Source organism: Drosophila willistoni (assembly GCF_018902025.1).
Source record: "Drosophila willistoni isolate 14030-0811.24 chromosome XL unlocalized genomic scaffold, UCI_dwil_1.1 Seg141, whole genome shotgun sequence".
Taxonomy (NCBI): domain Eukaryota; kingdom Metazoa; phylum Arthropoda; class Insecta; order Diptera; family Drosophilidae; genus Drosophila; species Drosophila willistoni.
In genome coordinates this window covers 9,019,865-9,041,121 of record NW_025814052.1, presented here as the reverse complement: position 1 = coordinate 9,041,121, position 21,257 = coordinate 9,019,865, and the positions used below count along the sequence as shown (strand labels likewise).

The 21,257-nt window shown below is 34.6% G+C and overlaps 2 protein-coding genes across 2 annotated transcripts in view; one reads left to right on the top strand and one right to left on the bottom strand.

Moving 5' to 3' along the window:
• LOC6648770 (rhophilin-2) overlaps positions 1-21,257 on the bottom strand; it is a 38,112-nt gene that overhangs the window by 6,574 nt on the left and 10,281 nt on the right. The gene's annotated exons all lie outside the window — the stretch shown is intronic.
• Positions 12,436-13,145, top strand: LOC6648771 (putative odorant-binding protein A10). The gene is made up of 2 exons (XM_002071812.3): positions 12,436-12,711; positions 12,778-13,145. Exons 1-2 carry the CDS (start codon positions 12,438-12,440, stop codon positions 13,017-13,019), a joined length of 516 nt encoding a protein of 171 aa, XP_002071848.1. The 5' UTR covers positions 12,436-12,437; the 3' UTR covers positions 13,020-13,145.

Below are 21,257 nucleotides of genomic sequence, written 5' to 3'. Positions count from 1 at the left end.
GTATTGCCCATTGGCAAAATGGTTTCTTCTCTCCCTCCATGCTTTGTCTCATTTAGTTTGGGGTTTTTTGTTTTGCTAGATCCTGATTCGCCTGTCGCAAGAATGCACTTTGAAGCCATTAAATTGACAGAGGATCGCAACACTTGGACGACACGGTGAGAATAGATGATAGAATAGATCGATATATTTAATGAATTCTTATAAAATTGTGGACTAGTAAACAATGTCTAGAGATACATTTGTATTCTAGGATTGCGAAATTGCTGTGTGAAATGTTTTTCTCGCTGTGTAGGATTTTAAGCGCCGCTGCCTATGTATTGCGTGTTCTGCATAATTAAAATCAACAGAAGTAGATTCGGGCAGTGGCCCTGGCCGGGGACAAGCAAGCAGAGGGGCGGGCAGTCGGTCTGGCAGGCAGGCAGGTTTTAGGGTTAAGAGCAGAACAGGGTTAGGGCCAAAGCCAAAAGGCCCGAGTCCAAGACCACGATCAAGACACAATGGGAGGCTTCGCCTTCGCCTTCGACTTGGTCAATTGTGTCTGACATTAGGCATGCCTTGCAGCTCCTACCGATGCCATGCACGTAGCTTTGCCCAAGAAGTCATTGCACTCCAACTGCAACTCCAACTCTTCAAATGCAACTGCAACTTGATTATGGTGGATCAACTGAACGACCAAACGACTGACCGCCCGATCGTCCCAACGTCCCAACGCCCCATTGCCTGTGCCTGTGCTTGTGTCTGTGCCTTTGCTAGTGGGCGGGATTTTCTTTCTTTCTTTTCTTTTCATTTTTCCATGCTTTTTTTTTATGTTGTAAGTGGAAAATTGTTTTTCATAGCTCTAAACAACAACATTGTGAGTTAAAAAGATTGCCATATTTTTGACTGATTAACGGTTTTGTAGTTTTGTTTTTTTTTTTTGGCCATGTATAGTATGGCCAATATTGCAAGTACAATGACTGAAGGTTTTTAATTTGGTTTTTGAACGGCTTTCAACATATATTCGGCATTCGTAATGCCCATCTAAAACAAGTGGCGCATGTAAATCAACCAGTTAACAGCAACAACAACAACATACCAAAAATTATCCAATTATGCATGAAAGCGTTGGGAAACCAAAAACCAATCCAAACGAAACATACAAAAAAAAAAAAAAACCAAAAAAAGAAAAAATGCACATTACATACATGATCAGGTTTTTTTTGTTTTTTTTTGGTATTTCTTTTTTTACTGTGTTGTGTTCAGCGAAAGTGTTAAGGTAGGTTCCGACTAGGGCGTTTGTTTAAAGAGAAGGGAGGAAGCCAAGAGACTCTAGGGAAGCAGCCACTTCAGAAAACACTTAGACGTCCCTCTGTTTGTTTGCCAAATGTTACTTAACTCAACAATGCAAGCCAAGTGCCATACCAACTCTGTCTTGCCCTCTAATTAAATTCGAAATAAGCCTAAAGAATACTTTGTGATATTGCAACAATGTTGCTGCAACATGTTGACAAGCAAACATCAGTGTTGGTAAATACAATAGACATTCAACAAACAAATAGGTGTTTATTGTGTCATCTCATTCTTAAGTAGATAAAATTGTTTCCATTCGTTTTGTCGAATGAAATTTTTGGGAATTCTAATTCGTAGGTCGTTGTTCAACATTGAACAGAACAGTGTTGAGAAACTATGTGTTAACAGCTTAACAGAACATTTACAAAAGTCTTTGCTTTCCTTTTTTTTTTAAATTCTAATAAACCCTTTAAAACTAATTGTTAACTATTAATTTATATTTCTCATAATTTATATTATAGAATAGATTTAGATTTATATAGTTTTGGTTAAAATTAGTTTTGGAATTTGAAAATTAAATTGCATTGTTTTCGAGGTGAGACAGTAAAAAAAAACTAACGATTTGTTTGTAAACTTATTGCCGGGTTTTTCTGAAATTATTTTAAAGTAACAACCGATATATTTTGATTGCAGATCGGAAACAATAACAAATTTTATTAAAAATCCGCAATATTAATATTAACAGGAATAATAATAAAGATCCACATAAACTTTAATGGCACAGGTTTTTCCAAACTATAAGATCAAAGATTAGTTAGTTATAATAAATTGTTTCTTCAGTGTACAAAATTCTGTATATATATATATATATATATATAGGATGATATGCGACCAGTGCTGGGTAATTACTGATTCTTTCGAAGTTAGTCGACTCACCCATTTTGTTCACTTTACTGTTCAGTTGCTCTTGAAAAACATTCCGAGTTTTATTTTGATAATAACATTGGTAGATTTTTTGAATATTAATATGTTACTAATATGACAGGAACCTATGGAAAATCATTGTCGATCGTCGACTACTTTCGTTCTTTATACAATATATCTAAAGAGTCAACCACTTGTATTACATTAGATAATTACTAAAATTGCCTTCATACACAATGGCTAAAAGCAAAAATTTCAAATAAACTTGTTCTCTATCACATACCACATGTGTCTACATCCGAGAATTAGAACGAACGGAAGATTATGGCCAGATCGACTCAGGAATTAATGCTGATCAATAATATACATATAAGTGTGTTATGGGGATGAAAAAACTTCTTTCTGCCTGTTACATAAATTTTAACGCATGTTTAAGAGGTGGTTTTACTTGGCTAAGACTCATAGTTCTTACAGTTTTTATATATTATCCAATAGTCTGTCTGTCTTCTCTTAATGCTACACCCTATTTGGCTGTTTTGTTGGCTAAACTAATTTTCCTAAATGTTGTTCCCAATTCTCTTTCTAAAATCCATAATTCATCATTATGCCTGCATCCCGTCGGCCCATTTCACAACTTTACATGCTATGTAACACTTTCTAGAGCTCTGTTTTGTCTTTGCCGCAGCATTCCCATCCAAAAAACAAGTTGTTCGATCTGGCGGCTTTTTGGTTTTGCTTTTGTTTTTGTGTTTTTTATACACAGAGTTTTGTAGGTTTTGTTTTTTTGTTCGTATTTGTATTTCGGCTAGTTCGTACTTTCACCTGTATTTTGTGTGTGTTTTGTTTTTTTCTTCTTTTTTTGTTTTATTTAGGTTTTGCTTTGTTTTACAAATCAGGTTAGAGTCATTAATTAAAACGCATGCTGGAACTAAGCTATTTTTTGGGGTCTTCAATCTCTCTACTAGCCCTCCTCTTTCTCCTCTTCCACGGGCCAACCTTCAGTTCTGTTTTGAAGATTAAATATCAATTATTTACATTATGTTTGCAATGCATTTGGAAGAATGGACAAATGTTTGGATGAATGGATGGATGGATGGATGGATGTGCCCACCTGTGTTGCTGTAGTTGTTTTGTTGCAGCTGCACATAGCATGATAGCACATGGCACATGGCACATAGCACTAAATAGTGGAATAGCTAGCTAGCTAGAGAGACAACCTGTTGCCATAGTGGCTAAGTGACCCACATGCGCTGGCTTTTTCAGTGACGTTGCACAAAACTTGTTCACATTCAATAAATACGTACAAATCGTCGAAAGACAACGTAAAAGAAAACAGCAAAAAATCAAAACCAACAAACAAAACAAAAAAAAAACGCTCATAAAATATTTGCGTGTTTTTAGGCTTGCCGCCGTGTATCTGAAAAGAGTTTTTTATTTTTGCTTTAGAAGAATGCTGAACACTTGACAACAACAAAAGCAACAGCAACAAAAATCAACAAGTGTTTTATCTTACACAAGTACCGACCAACCAAACAAGCGACCTGTCCTACACATACTACAGTGAAGATACATAAAAATGAACTCGAAACTCAACACAAAATGTTGACAAAATCTGTTCATAGAAATTAGCACTTTACATTACTTATTAACAAATATTTTGTTAAAGAACTTCTTAAACAGACTTTTCGATAAAGATACAGCTCGGTTCATAAAACTCGAACTGCTAATGAGTAGCATAAAGTAAATATTTTGTAACATCAAGTTAATGGTTTCATTAAAGAAGGCTAATTTGAAAATGTTTCCACAAATAAACTTTAAAGATATCAGCAAGTAAAAAAGAGAGAGAAGATCTTTTTAACCCTTGCGAAAAGGTTAATGTTGGTTATTTTACACTTCCAAACAGGTAGCCAAATAAGGGGTTCGAGTCCAATAATTCGATTATGGGCCTAAAATCCAAGTAATAAATCATTGACATAGGATAAAAGTTACATTAAAAGGTCGTTTGAGTTTTAAATATTAAGAAATCAAAAGAACTAATCAACAAATCATGGATAAAGCAAATAGCTGGTATATATATCGAAATATGTATGTATATATTTATTTTTTTTATGTCCTACTAGATCTACCTTTGTGGTAGATCGACAACTACTGGATAAAGGCAGGGCCACTTACAGCAGGAAAAATGTCTTAAAGCCGCGAATACCTCTAGTTAGATGCCCAATGGAGGTAATCTGATCCTTTCAGCATTCAATCTTAAGCCTTTTGGCAGCTCAATAACCCAGGATATAGGCTCAATGATCTTGACCAGCTTTCGGAGGTTTTAAATCTGAGAAATGTTGAAAAATTTAGCTGGTCTTTCGCGCTGACTGGAATACTTATGACCACACTTGGTACAAAAAGTCCCCTTAGGAAAGTCATACCTCATTGCTCTTCACAACACAGAACACAACGTTCTCATGCTTTTAACATACACCCAAACAAATCTTCCTGTCCAAAATTCGAAGTGGTATTAACAATCCAATCCATCTTCGAAAAATGTTCCAGTATGAGATAAGTTCATTTAACCTAAGTCAACTTCTCTTACTCCCTGCTAACCCTATCCTGGATAACAACAACATTATCTTTTGATTCTTGAAGCAACTAAATATATATGTATAACTAAATATCTATATAGAATAAATTTGTCGAGTCGATGGCCAAAGTAGCTAGCACTCCCAACTTAATATTAGTTATTAAATTATGCTTTCTTGTGTAAAATAAAATAGTAATAAGAATTAGCTGTTCTTTAGATTGACAATAAAGTTAAAGTGAACATTAATATTATTCCAAAAGTAAAGTAAATGTAATTTTTCCTTCATTGAGTTTTATTTACTTTACACAAAATCGACAAAGAACACAATTCAGTTTACGATAAGTTTCGTTTAGTGTCAAAGATCAATTGATCCATCAGTTTGGCGTACCTATAAATATTTAAAGGATCTTCATAGCGATGAATTTTCTACTTTCAGTTACTAAAAATTGTCTTCAATAGCAGATTTCTGGAAATTGTAGAGACCCATTCCGAAGGACAGAACAGAAAATCACAAGATCCCACACACATATCTGGTTATACTATTACTTTGCATAGCTCGGACTCTTAGCTCTTAGTATATTCAAAATTTGAATAAACAAATTAATCTCTGAATATTCTTCTAAATCGCAATTGATTTTTAACCAATTTATAGCCCAAAAATATATAAATTGTCAACCAATGCAATGGCGTTAACTCTGACTTATGTAGACAGGAATTAGTGAAATCCTTACAAGTCTAAATATGGCTAAATATTTGTTGGTATTTGTTTTATTTTCACTATTTCGAGTCTTTACTGTTGCACTTTAACTAACTTTAACTGGTTTTTTGAGGTCGTTAGGCAGCAGCAGCCGGTAGCACCCGTTAGCTAGCCACAAACTGCGCCCGCTGCTCTTCTGAATTGACTTGACTAGTTTTTGATAACTGTAACTGGCTTTTTGAGGCGCAAAACACTATGCCGTTTGGTTTTTTTTTTCTGGGGGGAATTAGAACAAACATTTTGGTTTTTCCCTCTCTTTCTCTCCGACTTCCCCCCTCTCTTTCTCTCTCTCGCTATAGCTAACTCTGTCAATCTTATTGATTTCAGGTGGAAAGCATTTATTGCCAAAGTTGCTTAAGGAAACAACAAAAATAGAAGAAAAAGTGGGGGGAAAAACCGTTTTATTGACTTTTCGGTCGTGTTGTATGCGGTGGGAACGGTTAACGATCAAGAAGTTGAAGAGGCAACCGGATAAATGTCAAAAATCATCCATATACAAATACAAATGCACACATAGATATTATATACATATGTACATATATAAATATGTATGGTATATAGTAGTATAGTCAGTCTCTGGGGAATATGTACAATTTAATGATGGCAATTGTGCTACTCTCTGCTTATTTTTTTTGTTTTGTAGTTGTTGCTAATGATCTGACGTGATCGAAATTGGCAAATTACCCCAAATAGTTAGTGGAAAATTGTTCAAAAGGCAGATTGTTGTATGCCTCTGCCATGGGCGTCATCAGAACCTCGTGGAAAGGGGGGCAGGGAACGGGGGGCCAAGGGCGGCCTAACAAAAGGTTTCACTTACTTAATACACATTGTGATTGATCTCTTTTCTATGCAAAAATCATATAGTAAATGCTTATACATACATATACATTATATATATGTATATAACGATCAATCATTGACTTTGGTTGCTACTTAAAAATATAAAACAATAATAAGCTTAGTTTCTTTTTTTTTTTTTTTTTCTTTTTTTTGCAAAACGTCATAAGCCATCTGTCATACATATATCCCAGCTGCTGATTTTAACCTTCAGCAAAATTTGTCTATACCAAAGATTGTATTTTAAGATACCCTACGGAAGCTAATGGAATGAGCAATACTGGCGATAGTTGAAAAAATCACAAAAAAAATTAAATCAATGGTCTTTTTTAGAAATCTAATAAAAATGAGAAAAATTGAGAAAATTTTGAACAAACTTTCAAAAGAAATACATTGATCATCTACATTCTTTTCCATCCCTTTCTATCCCTGATGAAAGGCGACTCTTACAGTACTACTCAAGAAAAATATTTCAAATTATTGTATATTATTATATATTATATGGGTTTAATTAGTCTGAGATATAAGTATTTCTGAAAGAATTCAGAAATAGAAAAGTCAATTTAGAAAAGTAAAATAACCTTGACCTTTAGCCTAAGAAAACCCAAAATAAAATAACAGATAGATTGCTAAAAATTCACAATTTTACATTGTTTGTAAAAATTTCTAATAAATAGTTCATATAAATTTTATTATAGAATTTAATTAGAGCTTAGATGCTTAGTTAGCTTAGAGTTGATTGACTCTTGAGATAAAACTTGTAAGAAACGCTTAAAAACGTCCTTACTTCATACGAATTCCATAGGCACACCAATGGCCACCACACTAGGTCAATTTCGTTTTCAGTGAAACATTTCTGCTTTTGAGAAAGTTATTCCTAACTCAAGAACTCTTTGCATTGCAAAATAGTAATAGTCCACATGCGGGAACTGTCCATGAGTAGAGCTTTCACTGTAGTTAGTTTTCCCCAACAAAGAGTTACTTTAGACTTTCCCTACACTACATGCTAGTTCCTTGATGATAATCATTGAACCCCTTTACGATATACCCATGGTATGATATTGATGGGTGGGTGGGTGGTTGGTTGGTTTACCCTTGGAATTGTCATTGTTGTTATATTTTGCTGATAATTGCGCTTGAGGCGCTTGTCTGGGTATAAAAGTGTGTGTGTGTGTGCGAGTGAGTGTGCGTTGTTTTTTTGTGAATATATCAAGAAGCATTCCAATGAATACTTAACAATAATTTGCATAGCGAAATATTTCATTATTAATCACGTAGGTGCAAAAGAAAAAAAAACAAGAAGAAGACGTTGACGTTGACGACGACGACGACGAAAACAACACAAAAAACACAAATAAACAATATCATCGGCTAACTATTCAATCATGATTCTTGAGATGCTTGAGTAAAAACTTCACAGCTTGTTCTACAGTTACTACCACCTACCTACATACGTACAATATGTACACATGTAGGTGCTGCTCTTCGTCTGTCTACAATTTCATAACACATCTTAAATATATAATATTCATACATATGTATGTAGTACTTAGCTACATATGTATGTGTTGGTACACAAACCGCACGTGTGAAGTGATTTTTGCCATTAACAAGTGGGGTGTGGGCAGTTTAGTCGGATTTGGTAATGCTTTATTAGGTAAGAACCATTTACAAATTACCAAAAAACAAACAAAATAATAATAATAATTAACAAATTCTCAACACACGTCCGTAAGAAATTCCCATTCCCCAAAAGAAAATACTTCAAGTTCTCAATTAAAAAAGCCATGTTTTCTTAAAACTTTATTTGTATAGATTATGTTTTTAACTCTTTCGCTTGTTGCTTGTCGCTGGTTTATAATATTAAGTTAAGAAAAATTCTACCTCATCAAATTGATAAATGGAATAATTTGGCATGATGCTTCTTAAATAACTAAATAACTAAACTAAATAATACTTCAAGATTAGGGACATTTGATCCCAAAAGTATGAAATAAGCTGGAAAAGTATTCATTATTTGCACCAAATTTTATCACATTTCATATGCCTTGTAACTTAAAAATTTAGAACAAAACGAATTGGATGATTTTGTTTTATCCTAAGAACATTCCAAAACTTATTTGTATGCTTATTTTCAGATATTACATTTAAAGGGTAAAGTAACATTTTGTCTTAATTTTTATCCACACTACATAAAATATTAACCATTTTATCATCCATCTTTTCCTTGAATCTACATAATTCAACTAACCGATCTTATTGAATTTTGTTGCAGCTCTTCAGAGTAGTTTACCGAAGTGACATAATAATTAAAATATTAGATAAAATTAAGTAAAAAAACTATTAAGTTGTTGATCTTGAACTCAACTTCCGAACTTTAGTTCCTATGTCAACTGGCATAGGCCTTCAATCTGGCGTAAAGGATTAATTGTTTGATTTCCATAGTATTAGAAATATTCCTAAGAAAAAGTTTCGAGAAAATCAGTCTTATCAAAATGTTAATAGTTGAAGAGATTTAATATCTCTTTTGTTGGATAATATTTCCCACATTTTAAGTTCAAAATTGGTTTTTTAAATAGAAACCGAATATGTCACAAAGTAAATATCTTTAATAGTAGTTTGTTTTAGATGTGTATAATCAAAAAAATTAAAAATAATGAAAAAAAATACAAATTGTGCATAATTTTGTATCCTCTTTACATTAAAAAATATCTTTTTAATGCAATTTTTTTTGTTTAATGAAGAACTTTTTTCTTTCCCTCTTTTTTAATTCCAGCTTTCAAAGGCAGATACTGATGAACTTTAGAGAAATTAAAATCGATGGCTAATCGGTCAATGATATGTATATGTATATTTCGGTGATTTAATTCTCACTGAGTTAATATAGAATTTTCACAAAGACTAATGCATTGTTTTAAGTCAATTTTTAACTTGTAATAATAAGGTCTCAAGAAGTCTACGATTTGAATGGGTGGTCGTTTGGGATTGTGTTCTGTTGAAAGCAAATTATTGTTGTTTGTCTATGTAAATGAATGGTCATAATTTAAGTACCTATAAATGCAAATCTAAATCATAAAAAATAAAAAACAAGATACATAACTGAAGTAAGATTTAACATGTATTTGCACTTGGAATTCTCAACTGGTTTGCACACACACACACACATAAACACTTTGCTAATTGATGTGTCATTTGTGTGTAACGGCTAAAGGAATTCCATCAATAACAATAACTAATAAACTTGAATTCGAAGATCTGAGGCAAACACTCTTTAAATAAGGAATTCGTTAATTCTAAATAATAATAATAAACGTAAAGATGATTCTGAATGACTTTGGCTTACCATTTGCTCCAATTTTAGTAAATAAGACATTGATTGCTTGCAAGTCATTTTGTGTAAAGTTTCAGTGAACTAAAAAACGGCAAACGGAATTGAAGACGACAGCAGCAATAATAAAGGCAAAGGCAAAGTAGAGTTGAGGTTGATGCGAATGAAACTGCTTGGAATTGCTTATCATCATCATGTTCCCATTTGGCTGGCTCAAAAGACTAGATTTTTTAGCCCATTCACACAAATTTTGCACACTTCAAAGAGCAATCAGAGTGACCTTGAATGAATGGCTGAATAGCATAAAAAAAGTCTTTCATCAAGTGGTTCACTCAAATGTGAATTGTCAAACACTTGAAATTGAATTGCGGCTAATGCGGAATGATAACACACACACACACACACACACACAACACACATAAAAAAAACAACTAAAAATAATAATAATAATAATGTAGAAAGAAAACTACTTCACTTCACAAACTGTTGTTGACCGAAATATGAATAAAAAGAGAAGAAACACACTTTAATAAAGATCACTGGGTTGTTGCATCGACGGCAACAGAAAACGCAACGCAAGAAGCAAACAAAAAACACGTCCGCAATCCTCGAAAGTCAGAACAGTTCTTAGTTGTTGCAACTAACTTGGACTACGACTAAGAGTTAGTCCATACACACACACACACACACACACACAATAAGTGGTAGCAATCTTGTGTTTGTGTTGAAAGCAAGTTTTCTGTCTTTTGCTTAGTTTGACCTGGACGGTTTGTGTTTTGCGTTGTCTTGTCTTTGGCCCGCTTTGGCCGCCTGGCCCTAAAACTCTTCTAGACTCGACTCTACTACGACTCTCTCGCCCCATCTGGGACAAATGAGTGCTGAATATCGTCAGATGACCCATCAATTTATGCTAATTAAGTTACGTGAAAGCTACCGAAAATTGCTTACAAAAGAAATGAAAACATTTCCATGATTGATTGACCTTTTCTATAAACAACAAAAAGATGAGGTCAAAGCATCAATGAAAAGGTGTTGACAATTTGATAAAAACAAAAACCCGAAACAAACAATGAAAGATAAAAACTTATTCTCGAGCCAACATCAATCTTATAGGAAAATACCCTTTGAAAGTAAATAAAGGGAAGGAACTAATGAAGCAGAATCTTGGAAGTTGGTTTAGAATATACAAAAAAAACTATTTCAAAAATAAATTAGGAAAGTTTTTATCACCAAAAAAACAGAAAAAGGCTGATTCACTGATTCAAAATGATGTTCTGATGTTAAGTTTACGAATATCTCTCAGCACTACATTTTCCCCTTATCCAGAGGGAAAAGATCATCATGTCTTTTCATTAGTAATCTGGGCTCTTTGTTTTATTGTATCAATAATCTACTTTTGGCAATACAACTGGAGAGAAGTTGATAGTCAGTTAGTCAATCTAGGACTTAGTTAGGGTTTATCTGAAATTGTCGTAGTTAGTACCTAAATATAACCTAATCTCTTTGGGTTACTCATATTGGATAATATTTTCATTGTTTGCTGTGGTTTTCTTTTTCTTAATGACTAAAAAAGGCTTTTTGTATTAGTAAGTTCTGTGATATAATTTGATTTTAGTTATTTTTAGTTAGCAAATCGTGGACATTTTTGCTATATTGAAAATTTCTCATATTTTATTTTAATAAATTTTAGGCAACATTAAACAAAAGCAAAAAATGAGCCTGTAAAACCGAATCGAATCATTCAAAAATTCTGAGTAGTCGAAATAGTACGGTTTTTTGAGTACTCATACATCACCTGATGAATGATTGACTTATTTCTTTGAAGATTTACAATCAGTGTGCTTTGAATACTCACAATTTTTTTGGGGAGTCGGAGAATACTTAAAGGCGTACTCGAAAATGTCCATTTACTTCTTAAGTACTAAAAAAGTTGACACAATATTTCGAATATGTTCATTTAATTCACTTTAGTTTTTAGCATTATTCATCTAGTTCATTAAGGGATTTCGATTGGAATGCATTCTTGCAACTCTCCAATAGAAGCGAAAGATAAAGATGAGTACATAAATTGATTAAATGTCACTCAAAACAAATTGAGGCATTTCATTTGAAACATTTGAAGTTTCAGTGTACTTATGCAGAGGAGGGGTCAAAGCACTCCAAAGTCTTGCACTTGGCGTTGAATCATCCAAGCACCCAACAAGTAACCACAATGAAGAACAACTACAAAAAGAGAGGCCAAGTGAGACCGGGGCAAGGCAAGGTAAGGTAAGGCAAGGCAGTAACCGCAACCTGGGACAACAATAATTCAGGGCACACTTGTCAGTTGTAGTTGTAGTTGTTGTTGTTGTTCTTTTAGAATTTACAGTTAAATAGTTTTCACGCTGTCATTGCAAAGAAGAGGAATAGCTTCCTTTATGCCTGGCCAGATAAAACTTGTATGACTGCAAGAACGAGATGTGTAGATGAGATGATCATGATGATCATAATGAAGAGACAATAATGATTTTGGTGGCGGTGGCGGGGGCAACAAATCGCTAGGCAATCAAATTCAATTCACTTAATTTACGTTCGAATTGGCTTTAAATTAGCCAAAGACACGCACATGGACATCACCTCGAAGCGCACTTCAATAATGCATCACGAGTTCATTATTATCATTCCATACGTAGGGGTTAAGCATATGTATGTACATATATATATAAGCCTCTGGCCCCATCGTGTTGACAGTTTGGAAAAGTTTTTTGGAAATGTCACGTTCATTTGACAACCGTCTGGCTGGCAGAGGCACGATTCAGTTGCTGCTGATGATGTTGATGGCTCTCAATGTGGCAGATGCAGTACCTCATCCACCGCCAACAGCGGCAGCAGCACCCGCCAACAATCCACCAACGGCCGCCTACGATAATAAATTTGATAACGTCGATTTGGATGAGATATTGCAACAAGAACGCTTGCTCAATAACTATATCAAGTGCTTGGAAAGCACTGGACCCTGTACACCCGATGCCAAAATGCTAAAAGGTGAGTGTTCCGCCCCCAAAAAAATATACAAATCCCATCCCGAAATTGAAAACCTTACATATATAGAAATTTTGCCGGATGCCATATTAACCGATTGCATGAAATGCACTGAGAAACAAAAATACGGTTCGGAAAAGGTCACTAGACATCTGATCGATAACCGTGCCAAGGATTGGGAACGTTTGGAGAAAATCTATGATCCAGAGGGTTCGTATCGCATCAAATATCAAGAGTCCAAGAACAAGGATAATGATAAGGATGAAAAGGTTGTTGTCAATGCCATGGAGAAGGCTCAAGGTGATGCCTAAGCATATCAATTATGATGTAAAGGCACTTGCTGTCATTTACATGAATATATGTATGTAGTTCCTTCGTTTCTGTTGCACCTATTTACACAGTTACATAATATATATATATTGTATTTAAAAAACAAATGAATTAAAACAATGTTTTATTTTAGAGTTTTCTGTTTATTAGGTTTGGAGTGATTTTAAAGTTAAGTCATTCCTTAAAGGCAATAGAGTATACAAAAGAGTATAAGGTTCACCAATTTTAACGAATGATAACAATCGGACAACACTTTATTTTATGAATGAATTGTTAAAATATATAGAACCTATTTAGGAGATCCAATTGCCAGTACCAATTACTCTCTAGCACCAGTTGGGAATTACAAGTACGAAATTCATGAGATCGATGTGGAGATCTATATTCAATAATTTACTTTCCAGTAGCAAAAGAATGCAAATTGCTGTTTGAATTCATTTATGCACCAGTTGGGAATTACAAGTGTAAGAACATTTGTTTGAATTCAACTCATTTAGCATACATTTGTGGAGATTGATGAGCAATAATTTACTTTCCAGTAGCAGTTTACGCTTAAACTAGTTGGGAATTAGAAGTGAGCAAATTGCTGTTCAAATTCACTCGTAAACCAGTTGGGAATTACAAGTGCGAGAGTAACTGTTCGAATTCAACTCATTTAGCATAAATTTTGTATCGTTTTTGTGTAAATAGGTGATATAAAAGTTAGATTGTCTCCGCCCTTTTGTATCGTTATTTCCGGTAACATTTTAACTAGCCCTCGTCGGCATTGTATGTTGATTGATTCACGAGAGTGCATTCATCGGTTTTTTTTGCGATGCATTCAATGTGAGTGCGGTCAACTTTGACGTTGATGATGTTGATAATGTTCGCTCCAATCAACGGATTTTTGATTGACAATCAAAGCCACAAGCACAACAACCCACTATCATCAACATAATCATCATCATCTGAAGCAGCATAATCATCATCCGAGGCAGCAGCGGCGGAGGCAGAAACCTCAACTAGTATGTGGCTTGGCATTCGCGCCATGTTTAAATTAAATGAAACCGGAAGTTTGTTGCCATTGCTGTTGAGGCGCGTACACCTCTGTCTCCACCTCCTTCCCATCAACCGGATAGGTCTGTAAACGTTACAACGAGTGCGTTCAACTATCGGGCAAATAGAAAAAATATAAACTGAAAAACTAAACAAATAACTAAAAAAAAAAACACACAAACAATTGTTTTTGATTGACCAATTGCAATTGTTTGTTCCCTCGCTGAAACTCTTTGCTCTTCTGTGTGTGTGTGTTTTTTTTTTTTGGCATCCCTCTCTTGGCTCATCCATATAAGCCAACAGCCACACCCAGCCAAGTTATTTGACTCCCAAACTCAACTCAGACTCACCTTCGCTCTGATTTGTTGTGGGTGTGTTGTCTGTGTGTGTGTGTGTGTGTGTATGTTGGCTGGAATTTATGCGTCAACAGTAATAATTTTTTATTATCTGACACTTAGAGATGGGAGAAAATGTTGTAAGAAACATTCATCAGATATTCAAATCCAACTCTTATCTTTTCTTACATGTTTAGCATTTCGCGCTTACCAAAATTGTTAAAGATCTAGCCAAAATCAATAAACAAAGTCTCAAATACAATAAAATCCATACAGATACTAACTAAATGTAGTATGAGCAATAATTTTTTTTTGTTTTCTTATCAAATATTTTGAAATTGTTTTGAATCAAATCCATTGATACGATGAGTTTTGCAAAAAAAAAAATAAATTAATAAGTTTTAATTTGTACAAAAATCAAATAATAGATAAAAGCATTATTAAGCTAACTAACTAATCTGGTACTAAGTTCAATTTCCAATGCTCTCCGAACACACCCAATCCCCGGTCTTTAAATATGGAAACTTTGTACGATTATTTTTTTTTTCGGGGAAAGTGTGCTAAAGGTTGTACATGGAAAGTTTTAAAAGAAGTGTCTATATTTTATTGATAAGCCATATATTACGTTCTAACGATTTAAACTTGACTGTAAAGATTATACAGGGCTGAAAGAAAGAATCGGAATTTCATGTTTGTTTACCTTTTTCTCATGTTACTATTGCATGATTCTTATTGGCAAAAATATCAATAAAATCTTCTAAATATCAAAAGAAAAGGAAATTTCATGCTGTTTAACATTCTTTATTTTCATTTGTGTTGTCTCAGTTTTAAGCAGAATATTCACATTCATTCTATGTCTAATTAGTGTTTATGATTTTGGATAAATATAAATGCTTATTTAATTTGGAGAAAGAGGTTTAAGTCTACGCCAGGAATTATTGATGTCCAAGTCGTTGGCTAAGGGATTTGGATGGGCTACAAGACCGGCCGATTAGTTCCGCTACAGTGGGAGAGCGTAGATCAGGGGACCCAAGAGCTGCAAATCCCCAAAAAAGTAGGGCATATGAGATCGCTAAGAAATTGTTTACTATGCTAGACAATTTGCTGGACAGAGAGGCCTAAGCATTGCTTTGAGCATTCAGTCCATCCTCCTATCTATCGTAACGTCAAATATGTGAGAGTACTTAAGTAAGTTAAGCTTCTGAGAGCAAAGATGTCAAAGTGTCAGATCAGACATCCCCCATACACCCTCGCTGCCATTTTCTTAGCAAAATGTGCAACATAGGCTACTTTTCCCCGAACAAAAACATAGGCTAGCTTCTCCCATCACGTTCTTGAGGTCATACTTAACGGCAGATCATATGAAACCTTAGTTGGAGAGGATATGAATGCCAGAACTTTGCCTATTCTGAGGTGACCCACAAATTTGATGAATGAATCATACCAGGTTCAATAAATTGGCTTCTGGATGTCCAACTTTCTTTCCGTCAGACCCCCTTCTGTTGTTGATCTCATACTTTATTAACATAGACTATTCCTTTGAATAATTTACAGATGATTCGACTCTTTGTACTCATAAAAGACGGAGTCTATATCGACATTAGGAGTACGTAAAGAACCGATCTTTCTTAATTGTCAATCTTTAATATGATTTCATTTGTTAGTGTCAATGAATTTGACTGATATGGCTTAGTTACTTGATTCAAGGTCAAGTTGCACTTATTGCAAAATTGTTATAAGAACTTTAACTTGAAATAAAAAACAAAAATATTTCCAATTTCAAAGAACAATGTGCGTCATTTGATTGATATTCTTTCGAATTGTATGCTAATTAGTTAATTTTTTTGCCTTTTGTTTTTTCCTCTCTCTCTCACTCTCTGGGGCGCTTTGGTGGCAACTTTCATTTTTCGCAGCATCTTTTGTTTGGGCCACACCTAACACAAAAACAACGACAACAACAAAATATTTGTTGATTAGCTACGAAAAGCACAAACAAAAAGAAGAAATAAGTTTTATCTGTTTGCGCATACCAGACAATAAAGAAAATATTGTTTTTTCTCGGAGGGGAAATTAAATCAACTAAAGCAAACACACGTGTTTTCAGTGCGTATCTTAGAACTAAACTCGATCTGTGTATATAGTGATTCGATAAACTCTCATATAACAATTTCCCACAGGGACTGTCAGTCGATTAAAGGCACAGATAAAGTTACAGGAATGACATGCATAAATGTTTAATATAATTTAATTGCAAAAAGTAGCAAACAAACAAAAACAAAAACGCAAACAACAAAAAAGAAGCAAAATTCATAGCAAATGCTATTAAATGTGTGAGATTTTTCACTTTCCCAACGACAATGACTGAGTATAAGTTTAGTTTTTTATTTCTTTCTTTCCCCCTCAGCTCCCCACCCCCTTTGACGGGCTGCCCTGTGTTTAATGCGCAAAGTTTTTCCACCATCTTTTGTCATGAGATTTTGAATTTTCATTGAGACAACTGGCGGGGAGGGGAGAATTTAAAATGAACTTTAGATTAACCCCAAACTGGGCATCAATGGCCGACCCCTGACTTGTTCGTTTTGCTTTTGCGACAACTTGCTGATTATTTCTTTTTCTCTCCCTCTCTCTTTCTCTCTCTAACTCTCTCGTTTTTCGCCTTGCAGCAGCATAGTAGGAGCGGAGAAAGTCGATTCTCTTTGCCAAAGAAAAAAAGTTAAGTAAAATGTTGATAAACGTCGTCGACGTCGTTGTTGGCTTAAAAAACTAGCTAAAAAAATGAAATGTTGCAGGTGCTAAGCTTAACTCTGTCAGGGGGAGGGGACGAGGGAGTAGCAGGGGCAGGTGAGATGGGCTGGGGATTTGTCAGTGTGTCCAATTGATCAAAGTGTCTCCAGCGAAAACACACACACAAAATGGATAAATTACTATGGTAGAAAACCAAAAATCCAAACCAAAACCACACCGAAGTAGTCAATCTACATACATAAATGCCGGAAGCAAATTGTCAACTCCACGCATCACTTTTCTGCTTGACTCTCGAAACCATGTTGGCAAAGTTCCTATACTATAATTTAGAGCACCGACGATTTAACCAACTAGTTAGAGAAAGAGAGAGAGATTAGAAACTTATTGGTAGTTACCATTGACAAAATCTGCGGATGTGGGCACAATAGAAATTAGAAAAGGAAGCATTTCTTAGTTGAATTAGCATTTACTTACAACAAATCTTCCTCTCTGTACTGACAATGTGTTTGGCAATACGTATACGAGTAGCGAGTTTATACCCTGCAAATGGCTTATTATACCCTTGCAAAAAGGGTATATTAATTTTGGTCAGAAGTGTGCGACGCATAGTAGGAAGCATCTCCGACCATATAAAGTATATATATTCTTGATCAGCATGACGAGACGAGTTCATATAGCCATGTCCGTCCGCCCGTCCGTCTGTCCGTCTGACCGTCCGTCCGTCTGTCCGTCCGTCTGGATCAACGCAAACTTCTCCTAGACCGTAAGAGCTACAGAGTTGAAATTTTGTAGGCTTGTAGATATTGCAGGCGTTGTATATCTCGGATTCAGCCGGATCGGACCACTATATCATATAGCTCCCATACAAACCGCAAAGTCACGAACAGTGACTTTTCTCAATATCTTCGTTATTTTTTGAGCTATTGTCGTGAAATTTAATATTGGTGAGTTTATACATATAAACGACTATGCCAATTTGATCAAGATCGGGTGACTATATCATATACCTCTCATAGGAACGATCGGTCGAAAACAGTGACTTTCTTCAATAACTTCGTTACTTTTGACGCGATTGCTTTCAAATTAAACATTTGTTAGTTTAATATATCTGTTAATGACTGTGCCGAATTTGATAAAGATCGGGTTACTATATCATATAGCTCCCATAGGAACGATCGGTGGAAAACAGTGACTTTGATCAATATCTTCGTTATTTCCTATGCATAGATTGTTGGCCGTTCTTTCGCAAACATTAGCCTTTTTAGATAAAATGTTTTTCCACTTTGATGGCTTTAAATAAGGAAAAAGTTACCAAAAAAGTTGCAAGGGTATACAAACTTTGACGCGGTCGAAGTTAGCCCCGGCCCTCTGGGGAGGTCAAGTCAATTTTCGCACTTTGCCTAAGCAATTACCTCTTGGATAATCAAGTAACTTGGAAATATTGCAGAATTAAACGTTAGTAGAATGGTATAAGCATAACACAGGACGTTTGTTTACTCATTTCATTCTGCTGACCCTAAATAGTCAGTTTTATCTCATCAGATCTAGTTCTTAAAATACAAGTACCATTTTGAATTTTGATGCATAAGTACATAAATAACATGAAAGCCTTCAAACCGTTTTTCCTTATTTTTTGGGTTGGATAGATGAAAGAGGAGATCGTTTATTCTTCGAAAACTAAATTGTACAAACAACATCTAACAGAACTTGAAATTTCATTATTTTCCTTTCAAATTCTTCGACTTTGATATCATTTGACAACTCTAATTTATATTGGCGATCTAATTGATTACTATTATTATTATGCATAAGAAAGTATAGATGATAACCCGTAATAAAAAAATGATTTTATGTAAATATTGGCTAAGTTGGCTAAGCAATTTTTATTATTTGACCTTTAAGGATATTTTTTGATTGAAAAAACTGTTTCCAACTATTGTTGGAGTAAAAGAAAACTTTGAAGGAGGTATCACAGTATATTGTTATATATTCTTAAACATTTATGTACTTTTTGTACATACATATATAACTTAGCTTAGTTTTAGTACACAAAAATGTGTACTAACAAAAATGTTTCTTTTGTGTACCGATATTATTTTGTCGATTCACTAAACCAAATATTCCAAATTCGTAAATTGAAAATAATTTTAATTCAAGACAAAAGATATATTTTTTATGAAAATTGGGACCTATAATTGGGCTTCTTTTAAATAGGAAATGGCAATCTATTGTATAGTTATGTAACAAATTTTGTGAAAATGAATTGAATGGTTCATTGTGTTTAGCACAGTTCTAATTGAATTATTATTTTATTTGTTTCAATGTAAAAACCGAAAACTATTGAGTAAAAACCAAGCAACTCGAGTTGTACGACTCCTAAGTTCATTGAGTGGAAAGAAGCTGCTGACTCCCAACTCAGACATTCAAAATGTAACTATATTGGTTTTTTCTAATATCAAATACTTTTGAATTGAATGTTTTCTTTTATCGATTGAAACGACATTATGGAAACGATATTGAAGCATTTCTGAGATCAAAAGGCTAAAAAATTTGAAAACAAATTAAGTGGACAAACTAATTTGGTAACGAAAGCAAAAGGAGATTTCAATTTCAATTCCGAGCGAAATTTATTCGAAATCCGAAATGGGAACAGACCTGATTACATACAAAATTTTGGGAATAAAATGCAAAAACAAAAAAAAAAAAAGAAAAAGGAAAAAAAATGAAGAAATCTACTGAGTGGAAGACTTTCTTAGAGTCAACTCTTCTCAAGTCTCACATCATGTAAATTATACAAAAATATGTAAAGTGATTTTCAGCAGGGGAAGTATATGCCGCTTGTAACTCCCCAGATTATCTGTATCTCGGTATTGGTAGAAATATAAAAAAAAAAACAAAAACAAAACTTATCTACTCTATCATTCATTCCTCAAAACTCTATTGTAATCGGAATCATTTTGGGTCACACGGCAACAGCGTAAAAGTTATGCAAATGACGAGTATATACATATATATATATGTATAAAAAGGTATATAATATTTAAGTTTTGTTTGGTTTTTTGGTTGCGTCCAGCCCAAAAAGAAAAAACAAAAACAAAAATAAGGTAAGCAGACGACAGTCAGACGAATAGACAGACAGAAAGTTCATTGCAAAGATTATGTAATGTCGCATACCAAAATACAAAAAAACAAAACACAACGGAAGCTTTTTAGCCACAGGTTTTTAGCCTACTTTGTATGGGTGTTTGGGTTGCTGTTGTTGTTGCTGTGTTTTTTTGGAGTGGTTGGCCTAGGCAAGGGGAAGAGCGAGGATGGTGGTCGTGTTAGGTGGAAGAAGTTTGGACCAGATTCCAAGTGCAGCATTGATTGGATTGGATGGAATTAAATTAAATTGCAACCAAGTTGATATGTGTCCGCATCTTGGACTAAACGGAACAACCAGCGGGAACTGGATGGACTCTTGGAATTTCACTCTGGTTTTTGCTTGCCAATTTACTGCCGCCTGCTGCAAGTTTGTAAGTTGTGTGCTGTAGAAAGCAGTTTGTAAACTTGCTCAACAAGTGCCGTCGCCGCCGCCGTTGCCGCCGTTGCCGCCGTTACCATCCATCCATCGCTCTCTGCCCACGGCGTACGGTGGTGCGAGGTGCCTCAATGGCGAGATGCAGCACGGCAGCAGCAGCATCTTGGCGGGGCTACTAGGCAGCCAGGCAGCCAGCCAGCCAGGCGGGATGAAAAGCGCAAGTGAAACGCATTTTGTCATTAAAATAAAATAAGCAAGTAAATACATAAATATCTCTCCCTCTCCCTCTTTTTCTTTGATACATTAGGCTGAAACACTTTGGAGAAAATCAAATGGTTAAATGTTTCTACTTAATATCAATTGTATGAATTTCCTTAAGAGGTAAAAGGAAGAGAGAGAGAGAGAGAGAGAGATACATATATTGAAGTATATTTTCCTTAAGAAACGTTTCTTGGGAATCCCCGAGGATTTTATATGAAATTCCGCTAAGTAACTCTTTATGGGAATGACCCAAACATGAAGAAAAGGAAACTATCGAGAATCTTTCTAATTAAATTTAATCGCTTTAAAAGAAAACTAAATAG

Coding starts and splice junctions, on each gene's coding strand:
- LOC6648771 (XM_002071812.3), top strand. CDS start 12,438: ATGTCACGTTCATTTGACAACCGTCTGGCTGGCAGAGGCACGATTCAG. Junction 12,712..12,777: donor CGATGCCAAAATGCTAAAAG/GTGAGTGTTCCG, acceptor TTACATATATAG/AAATTTTGCCGGATGCCATA.